Source organism: Pseudonaja textilis, chromosome 5 (assembly GCF_049901715.1).
Source record: "Pseudonaja textilis isolate UNSWEBS1 chromosome 5, rPseTex1.2, whole genome shotgun sequence".
Lineage (NCBI taxonomy): Eukaryota > Metazoa > Chordata > Lepidosauria > Squamata > Elapidae > Pseudonaja > Pseudonaja textilis.
Genome location: NC_141994.1, coordinates 76,009,391 through 76,025,389, shown reverse-complemented (window position 1 = coordinate 76,025,389; position 15,999 = coordinate 76,009,391). Strand labels below are relative to the sequence as shown.

The following is a 15,999-nucleotide window of genomic DNA, read 5'->3' as shown; positions in this document are numbered from 1 at the left end:
CCGGGGAGCCTCCTCCTCCCCCGGCAGCCGCAGCGCCTCCTGCGCATCTCCTGCCAGGCTGCGTTGCCGGAGCACCTTGGGGCCCAGCGCCCCCGCCCCGCCTGCATGGCCTGGCACGGCCCACACGGCTGCCTTGCTTGGCCAGAGGCCCAAGGCCGGCAGAGACCCCAGCACTGCTAGGGCCCGGGGGGTCTCTCCACCCTGCCTGCCCGCCCTCCACGTCCTGAGTCCTGCCTGCCCCACAGTGCGGGGAACCGGGCCCTGGGTGAGCCTCCTCCTCCTCCTCCTCCTCCTCCTCCCTCCTCTCTCCCGGGAGCTCTCTTCCTTGGGGAGGGGCGCCTCAGTCCTCGAACCACTTGCTCCTCTTGAGCTGCCGGGCGGCCGTGCCAGCGCCCAGAATCCGCTGCTTGTACCGCTCCACCAGCTGCTCGAAGCGAACCTCCGCCCGGCCGTGGCCAGCCTGCTTCTTTTGGGGGCCCTGTGGACAGGACGGGTGTGTGTGTGTGTGTGTGTGTCAGGCTCAGAGGCCCCGGGGAGGGGGCACAGAGGCAGGTGGGAGGAGACCCCACCCACTCACCTGGGGGGCAGCTCCGGGCGCCTTCCGCTCTCTGGGCCCAGCCTTCTTCTTCTTCTTCCTCCTCCCCGCTCGGGAGGGGCCCCCTGCGCTTTGCCCTTGTCACGATTCCTGCCGGGAGGAACCCCCCTCAGTCCAGGGAGCAGCTGCGGGCGTTTTCTCCCACCCAGCTTGCAGAGCGGGACTTCCTCCGGCCATGCCGGGGACCCCGGAGCCCCCTCGGTGGCTGCCTTTACCTGATCTTGGGCCCCCGGTGGGAGGGCAGGGCCAGGACCCTCCGCCGCTTCGTGCCGTCCGGCAGCTCCACCGTCTCCTGCTCCTGCCGGGTCTGGAAGCCTGACCAGGAGGCGGCTCCTTCGGTGGCCTTCAGGCTTGGCCAGGGCCCAGGCCGCTTCTTCCTCTTCTGTCCACGGGGCTCTGGGGGAGCCTGAGGGCCCCCAGCCTTCCCTTGGGACCCCAGGGCCTTCTTCAAGCCCTTGGGGGGCTTCTGAGGGGCCCCTGGCCGTCCAGGGCCGGGCGATGACCCCTGACTGGCTGGCCCGGCGGCTGCTTGTTTCTGCCTCAGCTTTTGCTGCCCGAGGGAGAGAAGACGTGTCACCTGGGGCCCCCCCTCCCCTCCCCTCCCCACCTCTGCGCAAGGGGCCAGCCCCCTCCCCCTCCTGGCCAGTCTCCAGCTGGGGTGATGCAGGCCCCTGCCCGGGGGATGATCTCAGGGGGCCCCTACCAGGCTGCGTTCCGCACGCTGCTCCTTCAGCCTCAGCTTCCGCCCGTCCTCCAGGGAGAACTCCACAATGGGCCGCTGGGGAGAGAAATGGCCCCGTCTTGGACCCCTCCCCCAAGTGCCCTCCTGCCCACAGGGTAGCCCCCCCTCCCCTGCCCGGGGCCCAGTCAGCTCTGCAGGTGGCCCAGCCCAAGCCCTGGGATGCCCAGGCGGGTGTGGGAGCCCCAGGAGGGAGGGGAGGGGGCTCGGCCGGGGTCTCCGCTTGACGGGCGGGGAAGAGACTCACCTTCTGGTCCCCAAAGAGCCGGGGGTTGTTGTTGACTTGGCGCAGCGCAGTCAGGGCCTGCTGGGGCTGCTGGAACTCCACGAAGGCGTAGCCCAGGGACTGGCCCCGCCCCTTCAGCTCCCGCATCACCCGGCACTGGGGACGGGAGGGAGCCGCCGGTCACGCGCTGGAGGCGGACCAGTCCCCCCCCCCGAAAGGTCGAAGGCTCACCCCCGGCACACGAAGGACCAGGGGAGGCCCCACTTCGCGATCCGCCTGAAGCCTCGGACACCAGGCGACCCCAAGGAGCCCCCAGGATTGGGGTTGCAGCAAGACCCCCAGCCCATCCCCCGGGAGGCTCTGGAACCCGGGAACTGCAGCTGCTCCTGAGGATGAGGGGCCTCCAGGTGAGAAACGCGGGGCTCAGCCATGCGCCCCCCGTCTCCTGCCCCCTCTTGCCCTGCAGAAGTGGAGAAGAGCCGGGGGGAGGAGCAGCGACCCCCTCCCTCCCTCCCTCCCTCCCTCCGGCTGAGCCCCGGTTTCCTGGGCTCCGGAAGCAGCGCTGGGGACAGGCAGCTCTTGCCCAGCTCCCGGGAGAAGGGCGCCTGGGCAGAGGCCCCGTCCTGGCTGCTCACCTCCTTGAGGATGGCGCCCGGCGCGCCACCCACCGCCTGCAGCATGACCTTCCGCAGAGCGGCGCCATCCAGGCTCTTGGGCAGGTTATGGATGCAGAGCCGTGTCTGGGAGACAAAGACGTTCTGGTCCTTCAGCTTCCGGCGCTTCAGCTCCTCAAACTGGAGGGGAGACCCCGTCAGAGCTCAGCCCACCCAGGGCCCCCTTCCCCTTCCCTGGCCCGCCCCCTCCCCAAGCCCCCAGAGGCGCCTGGCCTTCCAGGGCCTGGCCGAAAGAAGGGGCCTTACCGGGGGCGAGGGAGGAGGGGAAAGGAAGCCCCCACCCGGTGCCAGAGGCAGGAAACTCTCCCTGTCCTAAACTCCCCATCCCGTCCCCAGGGGGCAGAAAAGAGGCCCCCTCCCTCCCATATCCAGGCATCAGACGGCGCCGGTCGTCCTGTCCAACCCTGTGACCAACTGCCCTGCAGCCCTTGTCCATCCCTGCTCTCGAGGGCCAGCCCGGGGGCAGACCCCTCCTTCCTGGGCACCTCAGGGAGGCCATCCAAGGGCCCGCTACAGCCACAGCCACAGCCACAGCCACAGCCACAGCCACAGCCACAGCCACAGCCACGGCCTGATGCTCCCCTACCCAACCAGTGCGGGGGGAGGGGCACTCACCCGGGCCCTTTTGGCCATGTCAGCAGCACTGACCCCCTCTGCCGCTTTCGTGCCAGCCCGGATCACTGCAAGAGGAAAGAGGGAAGTGAGGCTGGCCAGGCTCCCTCTCGCTTCTCCCCCCCAGGCCGGGCTGGGGGGGGGGGGCAAGGACCTACTCACAGCCTTCCCGGGCCAGGTAGAGGTTGCGGGTGCCGGTGGGCTTGGGGCTCTTTGGCCTTCGCAGCCGCTGGGCCTCCTCACGGCTGACAGCCAGGTCCACCCGGAGACGGCGGCCCCCCAGGTGAAGCCCCTGATCCTTGCGGGGAGAAAAACAAGGGGAGAGGGGAGCATCCCCTGAAGGGGCTCCGGTGAGCTCGAAGGGGCAGCCCCCCCCGCCGCCCCCATCGCCCCACAGCGTCCTGCACTCACCTCCCTCTCCTCCTGCGCCGCCTGGAGACATTTCTGGGCAGCTTCCTGGGTGGCGAACTGGGCAAAGGCGCAGCCTGAGGGGGCAAAAGGGGGGGGGATTGGAGGAAAGCAGGCAGGCAAGGGTGGAGGAGGGGGCTTCTGACCTGCCCTCGGCGGGAGGAGCGGGGACAAGGAGAAGATCCACCTTGGCCCTTAGCTCCCCCGCTCCCCCGGGTCTCCCACAGGGGAAGGGGGAACCCAAGGAGGGGGCGGGGGCTTCCCGCGTGGCCAAGCGGGGGCGCCCCGACTTCTCTCGCCAGCCCCACTCACCTTTGGAGTGCTCAGTGTCGGGGTGCAGCACAAGCCGGACGTATTTCAGGTCCCCAAACTGCTCCAGCAGCTCCCCAGCTCTTCCTCTTCCGTGTCGAACGACAGGTTCCTGGAGGGGGCGGCAGCAGAGACGGCTCCTTCCACACCTGTCCTGCCCCCGGCCCTCCCCCAGGGCAGCTAGAGGGAGGGGGCGCCCAGTCTGCCTGGCAGGGGGCAGGGGCTCTCCTGGACAGAAGCCCTTGGGGGCTGCAGCACAGCAAGCCCCCAGACCCACCTGAGGAAGACAGTCCGGCCCTCTGCCACGTCCGAGGGGCACTGCTTCTGCTTTGGGGGAGGGTCTTCTCCTGGGGGTGGGGGAGGAAGTCAGTGGAGGAGACGACGGGAGGCCCAACAAGCAAGTGAGCCAGAGAAATGGGCGCCAACCCCCTCCCCCCGGGAGTCTCCGCAGAGGCCTGGCTGCCCCTCCCCCCCAGCACCTGGGCTGCACTCAAGGTGGCCCCTGGAGGGGGGTGAATGAAAGGAAGCCCCAGCCAGGATGGGATCCCTGGGAAGGACCCCCGTTACCCTTCGGGCAATACAGAGGATCCCTCACTTAAAGCATTCGTTTAGTGACCGTTCAAAGTTACAACGGCACTGAAAAAAATGACTTCCGAGCCGTTTTCCTCTCTTATGACCACGGCATCATCCCGGTGATCACGATCCAGAAGGGTCGCAAAATAGGGCAAAACTCATTTAACAAACGTCCTGCTTAACAGCAGAAATGTCAGGCTCCCCTGTGGTCATAAGTCGAGGCCCCTCTGTGCGGGGTCTTCTGCTGCTGCTCCAGGTATTGACGGATTCTACGGGTGCAGGCCCTCCTCATCCCCCCGAAGCGCCTGGATCCACCAACCTGCTCCTTCTTCTTCCTCTTCCTCTTCTTCTTCCAGGCTCTCCTCCCCTTCCTCCTCCTCCTCCTCCTCCTCGGAACTCCCATCCTCGCCGGGTCCCTCCTCCTGCTCCATGGAGCTGGCCTCCTGCTCTTCGTCTTGGCTCTCCCCGGGGGGGCTGGGGAGCCTGGGGTCCCTGCCAGGAGGAGAGGCCAGGCAGATGGCATCAGCAAGAGGGGGCCCACCTGCTGGCTTTGGGCGGGGAGAGGAAGCGGCCGAGCTCTGCAACTGCCCACCGCCCTTGGGAAGGCAGCCCCGGCTGACCACCGGCGCTGCCGCTTCTGCCACCAGCGTGGCCCCCCCAGGCTCCCTGCGGCTCACCTGCTGGGCCTCCCTGGCCCAGAAGCCTCCGGTCTCCCTTGCGTCCCTTCGCTCCCACCCGCGCTGCCCGGCTGGCCTTTCTTCTTCTCTGGGGACAGACAAAGAACGTGAGGAGACAGTCCAGCCCTCGTGCCAAATCAGAACGGGGCTTATTGGGCCACCGCAACATGTGTGAAGCCTCTCCAAAAACTGGCTGCAAAATAGCCCCGGAAAGAAGGCGAAGAGCTGAGGAGCAGAACAGATTCCTGCCCCCACTCAGGCCTCCACCCCCCCCACCCACCCCCCGATTCAGACGAGACGGCCACTCACCAGCGGGGACGCCTCCGCCTTCTGCCTGCGCAGCCTGGAACTTCTCCCGGGCCACAGCCCAATCCACAGCCACGGGTCGCTCTGCAGAGAGTAAGGGGGGCGCTGAGGCTGCCTGGGGGTGGGGCTAAGGCGGGGCAGAGGCTTCCATCACCCGAGTCCGTCTCTTGCCTGCTTTTAAAAACCCGACAGGCCTCCCAGCCACCTTAAGGGCTGCCCTGCTTAGCTGCCAGGCCTCAGCCAGATGGCGGGTGCCAGTGCAGTGGCGAAAACAGACCTAGTGGAGACCCCTGCCCTCTTTCCCCACGTGGCCAGGGTTACCGCCGCCTCCCCTCTTTGCCCCCCTCCCTGCACCAGGCAAAGCCCTCTGAAAGTCCGCTTAGACCAAAAAGTCTCCTTGCTGCACGGCCCAAGGGAAACGGCAACCTAGACAAACCCCAGCTTTCCCTCCTCAATCGGGGATGTGCCCCCCCAAATCTGGCCTAACCTTAGAACTTGCTCAGGGACAGGAGCCGCCCAGCTTCCCCAGGTCCCTGGGAATCCCCTCCCTGCAGCCCCCAACTTCAGTTAAACCCTGGCTTCCCCCTGGATTTGAGGCTCCTCCTTCCCATGAAGCACCACGGCCCCGGCTCAGTTTCCTTTTATTTAGGACCCCTTCCTGCTGCTGACCCTCGGCCTGCATGGAAGTGAAGCCGGTGTGCGAAGGGAGAGGGGAAATTCTCCAACCCCTCCCCAGGCTGGTATCCACTGAGCCGCAACCGGTCCCCCTCTGGGAGGCCCTCAGCACGAGGGACAGACTCCCACCCGAACCCTGAACGGGACTCACCTTTGATCTCCTTCATGTTCATCCCCTTCAGGGCTTTTCCTGCTTCCAGGACATTCCGGAACTGCACGAAGGCAAAACCGCGCAGCTTTCCATCTGGAAGGCAAAGATCAGGGCCAGAAGCCCCGTCACACATCCCACCTCTTCCCTGCATCCCAGGAACTGCAGCTTCCGCCCCGCAAAGGGATGGGGGCAAAGCAGCCCCTCACCCAGAGCAGGGAGTCTCCTGGGTTCACCCAGTGGTGTCTGAACACAGACCTCTCATACATTTTGTTTCGTTTTACCAGCCTAGGTGAAATGTTAACGTACTAAAGCTAGCCCCTGTACCCTGAACCCAAAGAAAGGAGGAAGAGAGAGAGAGAGAGATAGAGAGGAGGAGAGGGAGCCTTCACCGGGACAGGCAGGAGAGAGGCGCCATGAAGGAGGCGAGGGGAGCGCATGGCTCAGGCTCCTCTTGTCCCTCCAGAGCACCAGGACGGCCTCCCGCCCTCCGGCTTTCCCTGCCCACCTACCAGGCTTCCTGGGCAGGGAGGCTTCCAGGACTGTCCCGAAGGGAGCAAAGGCGCTCTTCAGGTCGTCTTCCGTGCACTGGGAAGGAGAACCGAGAAGCCAAAGGGATTCAGGGGCGAAGAGCGCAGGGATGGGGGGGGAAGCAATGAGCCCCTCTCCCAATCTGAAGGGGCGCCTCAAACCCGGGCAGGGCAGCCGCAGCCTCCCTACCTACCTACCTTGAAGCTGAGGTTGCGGACGATCAGCCGGGCCTTTTGGGGGATCCGGGCCTTGGGGGCTCCTGCGGTTGCCGGGGGCCTCGGGGGGCGCCTCCTCTGGGGAAGGAAGGGAGAAAGGCGGCGCCGGGTGGGTGAGGAGGAGGCGGCCCGGGAGGCCCCCGTGCCGCACCAGGGCTCCGCAGCCTCCCCGGGACCCGAGCCCCGCCCCCCCTCCGCCGCCGCTCACCTGCGCCGCCGCCGCCTCCGGCCGCCCTCCGCCTCTTGGGCCGCGCCAGCGCCAGGCTGACCCGGCGGCCGCCGAAGGTGCGGATCTCGCGCAAGGCCCGCTGCGCGTCCTCCGGCAGGGAGAAGCTGACGAAGCCCAGCCCGGTGCACGCCTCGCCGCCTGCAACGACAGCCCGCCCCGTCAGGCGCCGGACCCGGAGGAACCTCCCCGCCCGTCCTCCCCTTCTCCACCCCCCGCTCACCGGGCGCCGTCACGGCCACCGCCCGCCGCACCGGCCCCGCCTGCCCGAACTCCCGCTCCAGGTCGGCGGCGCGGGCCGAGGGGGCAGCCCCACCAGCACCGTCCGCCCCATCCCGCCGCCGGGGAAACACGCGCGCGGCCCGAGCACCGCCATCTTGCGCCTCCCGGAAACGGAAGGCGGGCCGGCCGGAAGCGACGGCGCCCCCGCCAGGAGCGGCGGGGAAGAGCGTCTCCGCCCGGTTGCGCGAGTGCGCATGCCCGGATCGGGCGGGGCTTTCTTCCCCTGCCGACCGCTGGTTTGCGGAAGGCTTCGGAACAGGCAGCCGAGGGGCGGGGCTCCGTGACCGGCCCGAGGAGGGGGGGGGGCTGTCCTACTGCGAGCTTGCCCCGCCCCGGGTCTCCCCGGCCTGCCCGCCCAGCCCGGTCCGGGGTTCAAGTGGTGGGTGGCAGAGGCCGCGTCCCTTCCCCGCTGGGCTGCTCCGCTCCCAGCCCGGCTTCCTCTGCCTCCCCCGCAGGTGGGGAATGGGGGGTGTCAGCCAAGAGGCACGGGGTGGTGTCGGCTGGGGTGGCTCTCGTGGGCCCCGCTGCAAAAACAGCATTTTTGTCGCACCCTCGGCCGGGACCGACTCCAAGCGGCCCTCGCCTTTGGCTACAGCTCCTTTATTTGCTCCCTTGTCCTCTTGGTGGAGGGGGACACTGTGTGTGTGTGTGTGTGTGTGTTGGAAGGGTCCTGGGAGGTCATCTAGTTCAACCCTCTGCCGGTACAAGGATCCTCAGAGAACCCCAGGCAAAAGATGGTGGGTCTGAGCCCTCAGGGCCAAGGAGGAGCCTCCAGAGTCAGGGAATTCTCCCTGCTTTTGAGCCGGGGTCTCCATCTGCTGGGGAGCGGGGCGGGGGGTCTTGTCCTGCCCTCCAGGGTCACCCCACAGGAGGGATGGACGGCATAAGCACTGAATAAATGAAACTCCCCACCGCCTCCCCAGGGCAGCCCTTCAAGGCCGGGAAGACCGCTGGGAGGCCTTCCTCTTCCGGAGGCTAAAGATGCTCAGGTCTTCCTTGGGTCTTCTGTTTCCAAGACCCTCCCCATCTTCTCTGCCCCACTTCCAGTCCCTCAGTCCTTCTCCTACTGTGGGGACCAGAACCGGCCAAGGTATTCCGGGGGGCCAGTCTGGCCAGGGCACGCGGCCCTTCCCGCGATCTCCCAATTTGGCCTCTGGTGCTGCAGCCCAAGGTCGCCCATGAGCCGCACACGGCTGGCTCAGGCCGGGGGTGGAGGGTTGGCTGCTCTCCCCCAACCCTTCCTCATCTACCGGTGGGCAGCTCCAGTTGCTACATCCCTTTTGCTGTAGGAATGCCAGATTTTTAAAAGAATTGGAACCTGGCATTATTTTTGTGTGTGTGGGGGGGAATCCCCCAGTCTATCCCCCTTGACTGCAGTGGAGTTTTGTACTGCTAAGTTGATTTAATGTCACCCCAGGAGAATTTGGTGAGGCAGACCAAAGAGATGAGGGCTGCCAACCCTGACCTCACTGGTTCATGCAAAGTATGAGTTGGAAAGGCACTTAAAGGTCATCTAAACAATCCTTGAGGGTCATTCAATCGACACACTTTGAAAGCATTTGGTGAGTGGGAAGTTCCCGGCAGAAGGTGGTGCCGAGTTCCAGCTTTGGCACCACAGAAATCTGCCTCCTTTTCATTTCCCCTGACTGAGTCTTCTCTCTGTTTCCATGGAGAAGAATCAGGCTCCTTTTGCCCAAGGCGGTTGCAGAGCCCTCCCCGCCTTCTCCTTGGCAGATTCAGCCTCCTTTGAGGCTTCCTTGCAGGGTTGGTGTTCAAGCTCGGGATCATCCCGGAAGCTCTCGTTGCGTCTCTCCTAGGTCCAGTGGCCAAAACTGGAGAAGAGAGACTGGACCCTCCTGGGGGTCAATGGGACTATTGCCCCCCCCGCTCTGGCTGCAGGGCTTCTGCTGACGGCATTTGGCTTCTGAGCGCTGTATCCCTGCCGGCTCACGTCCAGCTGGGGATCCCAGGTCTTGTCCTGGGCCCAGCCAGGTCTCCTCTGAAGTGCGACGCTTTGCCTTCTCCCTGGGCAAGGCAGGCTCAGCGCTGGCCTTGCTCCACCGGGGCCTGGCCCAGCGGCTGAGCCTCTCTCGGCTGCGTCTTCTCTCTAAGGAGGATTGGTGTCACTTCTGAAGTTGTGGAAGAGCCTCGGCTGCTGATCCGCTGCTTCCTTCTAGAGTGAGTCAGAGAGAGGCAAGGTGGGCAGCAGGGATGGCTCAGTGGCAAAGCCAGCCTGGAGCCTGCTTGAGTGGATTGCCAATCTGGGGCTCTAACTGAGCTCCTGCTGCGTTGCCATCTGCCTGGGAACAGACGCGCAAGATGGGCTGAGGGCGCCAGCGCCTGCTGCCGGCTTCGGCGGCGTCCACCAGAGGGCAGCAGAGTCCTGCCAAACCAGTTACTAAGCAACATGGGTTGTGGGAGGGGCACACATACCCTGTGCCCGCCTGCACAAACGGCCACCCGCACAGCCCCAACCTGGGCTTGCCCGCTGCGGCTGCTGCGGCTGGCAGATGCTGAACTGGTGCTGCTGTCCCGTGCTCCCCTCCTCCTGTGTTTGGAGTGTAGGTGGCAGAAGTGTCCTTGTGGCTGGCTGGCGCCCAGAATGGCGCTTCTCCCACCTCTGAACTGCCTGCCAATCCAGAATGCCCGGGCGGGGGGGCGGAGGCAGAAGGGCACCCCAGGCTCTCCTTGGCTTGCTTGCCTCTTTTTCCGGAGATCGGATCGAGGCCTTGACCCTCCTTGACCTCTCAGCCTCCTCAGCCTGTCCCCCCTCCCGCTCCCCCGCAGTGGGCTGGGCTGGCTGCACTGGCTGCTCCGGAGGCCCCTCCCCTTTGGGCTTAAGCACCTGCACAGCTGCTCCACAACCACAAAACCCTTGTGTGCTGCCGTTTGTGCAGGGAGGCCCTTGGCACCTGCCGCCTCCCCAATTCCCTGCCTGCTCCCTTTCCACACACACACACACACACACACACACACACACCTTCCCCCCAGCCCTTGGCCCTGGTTCGGAAGGGACGTGGGCAGAACCCATGTGGGTGCCCCCAGCCGCCTGACACCCCCCCCCGCCTAAGGGGCCCTGGCACCGGGGAGTCCCCTGGCGTCAAAGGAGGTTAAATGCCACCAAAGCCTCACCACAATGATGTGGAGGGCGACAGGTGGGGCGAGCGGCTAAAGCAGCTGCCCCCAACCCGAGGCTTTGCCCTGTCCAGTAGCACCCAGAGCCGCCTCTTGCGGAAACCCGGTCTGGTACATTAGGCTTCTGCGGACCGTCCTCCACTCATGACCGCAGTGGAGCCCAAGCTCTCCCCCGCTAAGCGAGACGGTTGCTAAGTGGATTTTGCCCCATTTCATAACCTTTCTTGCCACGGTTGTTAAGTGAGTCACTTCAGTTGCTAAGTGAATCTGCTCCCCCTCTGGCTTTGCTTCTCAGAAGGTCACACAAGGGACGCTGCGGCCATCGTAAATGTGAGCCGGTTGCCCAGTGTCCGAATTTTGATCCCATGACCACGGCGGGGGGAATTGCTACAAAGCCTGCAAGTGTGAGAAACGGTCAAAAGTCGCTTTTTCAGAGCCATTGCAACTTCGAGCGTTCGCTGAACGAACGGTTGTGAGAAGAGGGCGCCTTGTAAGGCCCCCGGAAACACCTCGCAAAGGGAGGCTTGGCTGGCCTGCCCAACACACACCTATCACAGCCGGGGGGGCAGCCACCAGAGAGCAAAGGCCGGGGGGGCAAGTGCGCACAACAACACAGCACAGGAAACACACAGCCATGGGTGCCTCTGCCGGCCTCCCGACGCAGGAAAGTGGGGGAGGGTTGGGGTTACGTGCCCCTGTGCCCCACAAGTCAGCCAGCCAGGGGGTTTCCCTGCAGCAAGCGGGGGTGCCAAAGAGCCCACGGGCCCTCTGACCAACCCAGCCGGACAGGCTGGCAGGCTGGGCACACCGGCAGTGCCTGCAGCGCCTCAGTTGGGGGCCCAGAAGCCGCTCGGATGCCGTGCCCAGAAGGGGTTCAGGGGGGAAGAGGCTATTTTGCAGGAGCGGAAGTGCCTGGAAGGGTCTCCCCTCTGCTGCCTCCCCTCCCCTCCAAGGTCAGGACGGGGCAGGAGGGTCTTAGGAAGCTGGAGGCGGGCAGGATGGCTGAAAGGGGAGGGAGGGAGGGAGGGAGAGGCTGGTTCTCCTTCGCCAGTGCCCGGACAGAGGCGGCGTCCATGCCCTCTTCCTGGGTGGAAAGAAAGGGGCTTCAGGCAGGCCTCGAGGGGCTCTCTCCCCCACCCCATTTCCCAGGGCTCTGAGCAGAAGGGGTCTCCCGGCACCTTTCCGACTCAGCCCAGGGAGGGGGGAGGCTGGACATGGGGGTCACCACCCAGCAGCAGCAGCCGCCGCCGCCACCAGCGGGCTCAGATCCCAAGGCCCCCAGAAAGGCCTTTGCTCCTCCTTCCATCAGATGGGAGAACTCCAGGGGATTTGGGGGGGGGCTTTCCCATCAGTGCCCCTTCCCTGTCAGTCGTGCACCAGCTCCTGGTGGTCTGGCCCCCTGGTGGCCCCAGGAGAGTCGCCCTGAGCCCCAATGGCTCTGCTTCAGGTGGCTGGTCCTTGCTGCCTCTTTCTTTCTTTTTTTTTTGTAAATTTTATTGGTTTTTAAAGACAAACAAAACAAACAAAACATCCAGCTTTCTTCCACAAGTGTACAAGCAGTGTGTCGGTTGGTTTACAAATTTTTTGTGCATCCATTTCATAGTCACAATTACAGTTACGTTGCATAATAACTTATATTATCGATCAAAGATTAAATACGCTCGTATCATTATTAATCAATCATTTGACTACAATTTTGTTCATTCATACATTGCGAGATAACTATAGTTTACTCAGTTTATTTTATAACAATTCGTATAATCCTCCCAAATCTATCCTAGAAACATTTTATAGATATAGTCATAAAAAAGAAAAGAAATACGTCTTTATATATTCATTGTTTTCTAAAGTTCTACATATTTGTACAAGATGTTTTACAGGCAGCATTCCCCCAAGAATAGTCATTGCTGCCCCTTGAAGGGGGCCGGCAAGGGGAGGGCTGGGGAGCAGGTGGCAAGGAGGCGGGAAATGCCCCCAGCTCCGCTTTTCCAGGCCTGGCTGGTGGGGGGGCTGCTTTCAGAGCTGCCCATCTCCCACCTGCCCTTGCCTGGAGGAGCAACGAGGGAGGAGGCGCCCCAAGGATCAGGCCTCCTGCCTCTGGGTCTGCTGCCAAGAAAGCTGGCAACTTCAGCCTGGCCTGGAGGGGCTTGCGAGGATCTCGGCCAGCCACGGTCAGCTCGGGAGCCAAACTCCTGCCTGCAGCCTGTCCAGGTAACCCCCGCTGGAGGATCTGGGCCTGTGTGGCTCTCCCCTCCCCACCCGAGACCCTCAGGCCCTTTTCAGGCCCTTGGGATCTGACCCCTCTTGTGGGTGCTGCAGCGGCTGCTGGCCAGTGGCCCCCATGCCCACCTCCCTGCTGGGACCACTTCTGGTGGGAGGCCTCCCCTCCTTGAGCCCCGCGTGGTCTGCCTGAAGCCCCTCCGGGCCAGTTGCCTCCTCCTGGGAAGGCCAGGGTGGTGGATTGCAGGCCTGCTCTGGTTCCAGTCGAGCCATTCCTCCCAGGCCAAGGGGCTCCTGTTCCACCACTGGAATCCCAGGGCGGCAGCTGCCACATGCCAGCCCTGGGTGAATTTCTCTGGCCCTGGCGCTCCTGAGCCAGGCTAGGTGGCATCTGCCAGGCTAGGAGGGAGGGGTTTCGTCCTGCCAGGGTTGAGGGCGAGACGGGGCTTGGCAGAGCAGCTGAGGGCAGCACCTCCATTTCCTGGGCTTCAGCTCCGCTACGGGTGGGTGCTATTCGTTGTAGTTTTAGGGTCTGGGCACATTTGTGGGTCTGTGTCTCGGCCACCGACTGGCTGGCATCCGGAGCTGCCCATGGGGGAAGGGCTGACAGCACCTGCTCCTCAACAGCAGCCCTGCGGTGTAGGCCAGCCTGAGTGCCCAGGCCGTGGGGTGTGGAGGGGCTTGGAGCCAAGGCCTGCAGCTGAAGGTGAGCCTGGCTGCCCCATCCGACGGAGTCCACCCTGTCCCGCCCAGCCTTGGGCCCTGCTGAGGGGGCGGGCCAGAGAGCCCTGCTGACCGGGCAGAGGGCCGGGGACCTCGGGGTCTCCCAGCCAAGGCAGAGGAGCGGGAGAGGGGTCTGGGGCGCTCAGGATCCCCCTGGCCGCGCAAGAGGCCCGTCCCCAGGCAGGCGGGCGGCCGGGCCGCCTCCTCCGCTCCGGCTTGGCAGCGGCCGGAGTACCCCGTACGGGCGGGGCCGCTGCCGCCGCCTCCGCTCCGCCTGCGAGAGGGTCGCGCGTGCCGTCAGCGGCGGCGGCAGCGGCCGCCGGGATGCGCCCGGAATCCGTGGGCAGGGGAAGGGGATGGGGCGGGCGCATCCGTCCGACGGCATACGGGGAGGAGTCGCCGCTGCAGCCGCTTGTCACTCGGGCTGCTCCGCCGCGGCGCCAGGCGCCAACTGGGCTGCTGCGAAGGAGGCGAGCTCGGGAAGGAGGCGCGCTGCGGGCCGCCGCTGGTCAGCAGCAGCCCGGTCGGGCCAGGCCAGGTGAGCAGTTCCGGGCCCGCCGCATCCCCGGGGCCCCGACGGCGCCGCTGCGTCCCTCTCGCCGAGCCTCGAGGGGGGTAAGGGGGGAGCATTTCCTCGGGGCCCGTTCTTCGCCCCCGCTCTGCCCTGGGGGAGCCGGCGGGCTCCGGGCCGCGCGTGGGTCTTGCTGTCGCGCGAGGCGGAGGGCGAAGCGCGCGCGTGGGCGACTTCTCCCTCCGCGCCGCTGCTTTCCCTGCGCGGCTTCCTTCTGCTCCGCGGCGGCCCCCGGACGATGCGGCGCCTTCCCTGCGGGCGCCCCGAGCGGCTCTCGACCCCCGCTTGGTTTTGCGGCTTCCGTGACCGGCCGAAACTCTCTGCCGCCGCTGCGGGAAGTGCGCGGCTTTTTCTGGGCCTCCCAGGTGGGATGCGGCGTCGGCGTCGGTTGGCTTCGGGGGGGCGGAGGGCACGGTTACCTTGGCCGTCTGGCGTGAGGCACCCCCTTGGTTCTCTTGCGGGAGGAGGGTGTCCGGATCCAATGCGCCGGCAGCGGTCCGGACTCCGGAGCGAAAAGTCTTGCTATGGTCCCCCCACACCCCCGCTCCCCCGGACCTCGGGAGGCGCCGATGCTGGAAGCCGCTGTCGAACCGCCGCGCAGTCCGGAAAGGAGTTGCGAGGACTTCTCTGGGGATCAGCACCCGCTCCCCCCTTACAGGGAAGGCCCAGGCTCAGCAGCCCCAGGGAGAGGGAGGAAGACCCCCGGCGAGGCTGTCGTGGGGGGTAGCCAGGGGCCGTTCTCGGAGAGGCTCCCAGGTGAAAGGTGGATGAAGCCCCCAGGAAATCTCGGGACACAGCCAGCCTTTGGCGCCGAAGCCCCCCCCCCCTCTAGATTTGGGTTCTGCTGGAAGCTCTCTGGGAACCCCAACCAAGGGAGCCGGTCAGCGGCCAGAGGAGAGACGCCTGGCAGGAGGGGGTTGGGGGGTGGGGTGGGGGACTCCACTTCCTGGTGTAGAAGGTATCATACACTTGGGGGTGTGGGGGGTGTGGAGAGCACACACTCTGGTGATTGAAAAGCACTCTGTGCATGGACAGCCATGCAATGCACTGCCAGCCTCAGCATCCTCCCCCCATGTGACCCTCCCCCCACCGCTTGGGAGGAAGGGGCAGCACCGCCTTTTCTGAATGGCCGAAGCCCGAGGGCTCCTTCTGGGGGCCCCTTTGGTGGCTGGTCTCGTGTTCCTGGGGCCCCGTTGCCCCGTCTTGGGCCGCCTCCCTTGGGTGGGACAGAGCTCTGGCTGGGGCTGCCCCTCCTTCAGGCCCCAGATAAGCTCTTGCCCTCCAGTCCAGGGTGGCCAACAGGTGATCCAGCAGCTGGACTAGGTGGGCCCGATGTTCTTATGCAGGTGTTTAGGTGATCTCTAGGGGGACCCTGGCTGGGGAATCCTGGGAGCCCACCCATCTCCCAGCGACCAGGACCCACCGCTCTCTCTGGGGGGCTGTCGATGCGGGTCTGGTTGAGTCACGCAACCTTCACGCCCTCAGCTGCCTCCAAGCTCTGGCTCCTTTTGGGCTCCGCACGCTTTGTGGCTCTTGGCAACGCACTTGAACAAGGTCCAGCGGGATTGGGTGGTTGTGAGGATGCAAGCCGGGGATTAGGATGCCGTGGGAAGCTGGCCATCGCCCGAAGCCCCCTCCCCCCGGGGTCGGTTTGTTCAGCCAGACTGAAACGAGATGGCTAACCTGAGTGGAGCGTTCGGCCGGTTGGGTCACCCCCAAAATGGGGGATAATTCAACGTTCAGGTGCCTGGATTGGCGTGAGCCCCACTTTGACCTCGGCAGCTTCTCAGCCCTTTTTTCTGTGGCTTCGCAGCTTGAGAAGCAGGGTGGAGAAAAGGGTCTTTGCTCCATTCTGGAGACACAGGCAGTCCTCAACTTACGACCACAACGAAGCCCAACATTTCTGTTGCTAAGTGAGACGGCGGTTAAGCTAATTTTGCCCCATTTTATGACCTTTCTTGGCACAGTCGTTAAGTGAATCTTTGCAGTTGTTCACTAATAACACCGTCGTCAAATGAATCTGGCTTCCCCATTGACTCTGCTTGTCAGGAGGTCGCAAAAGGGGGTCATGTGACCCCGGCGGTCATCATAAATGTGAGACCATCGCCAAGCAGTTTTGATCACGGTTTTGATGCTGCAACGGTCGTAAAGTGT

At 64.8% G+C, this 15,999-nt stretch overlaps 1 protein-coding gene across 1 annotated transcript; it reads right to left on the bottom strand.

Moving 5' to 3' along the window:
- Positions 1 to 203: 203 nt before the first annotated feature.
- Positions 204 to 7,263, bottom strand: RBM28 (RNA binding motif protein 28). The gene is given in 23 exon segments (XM_087935455.1): positions 204 to 477; positions 574 to 646; positions 649 to 685; positions 811 to 1,145; positions 1,299 to 1,373; positions 1,582 to 1,716; positions 2,196 to 2,354; positions 2,850 to 2,914; positions 3,009 to 3,144; positions 3,258 to 3,331; positions 3,567 to 3,641; positions 3,644 to 3,675; positions 3,841 to 3,910; positions 4,456 to 4,628; positions 4,814 to 4,901; positions 5,123 to 5,203; positions 5,946 to 6,038; positions 6,455 to 6,530; positions 6,671 to 6,731; positions 6,733 to 6,766; positions 6,906 to 7,055; positions 7,138 to 7,215; positions 7,218 to 7,263. Coding segments are annotated over 23 exon segments (2,268 nt in total). The 5' UTR covers positions 7,249 to 7,263; the 3' UTR covers positions 204 to 340.
- Between the last annotated feature and the right edge of the window lie 8,736 nt (positions 7,264 to 15,999).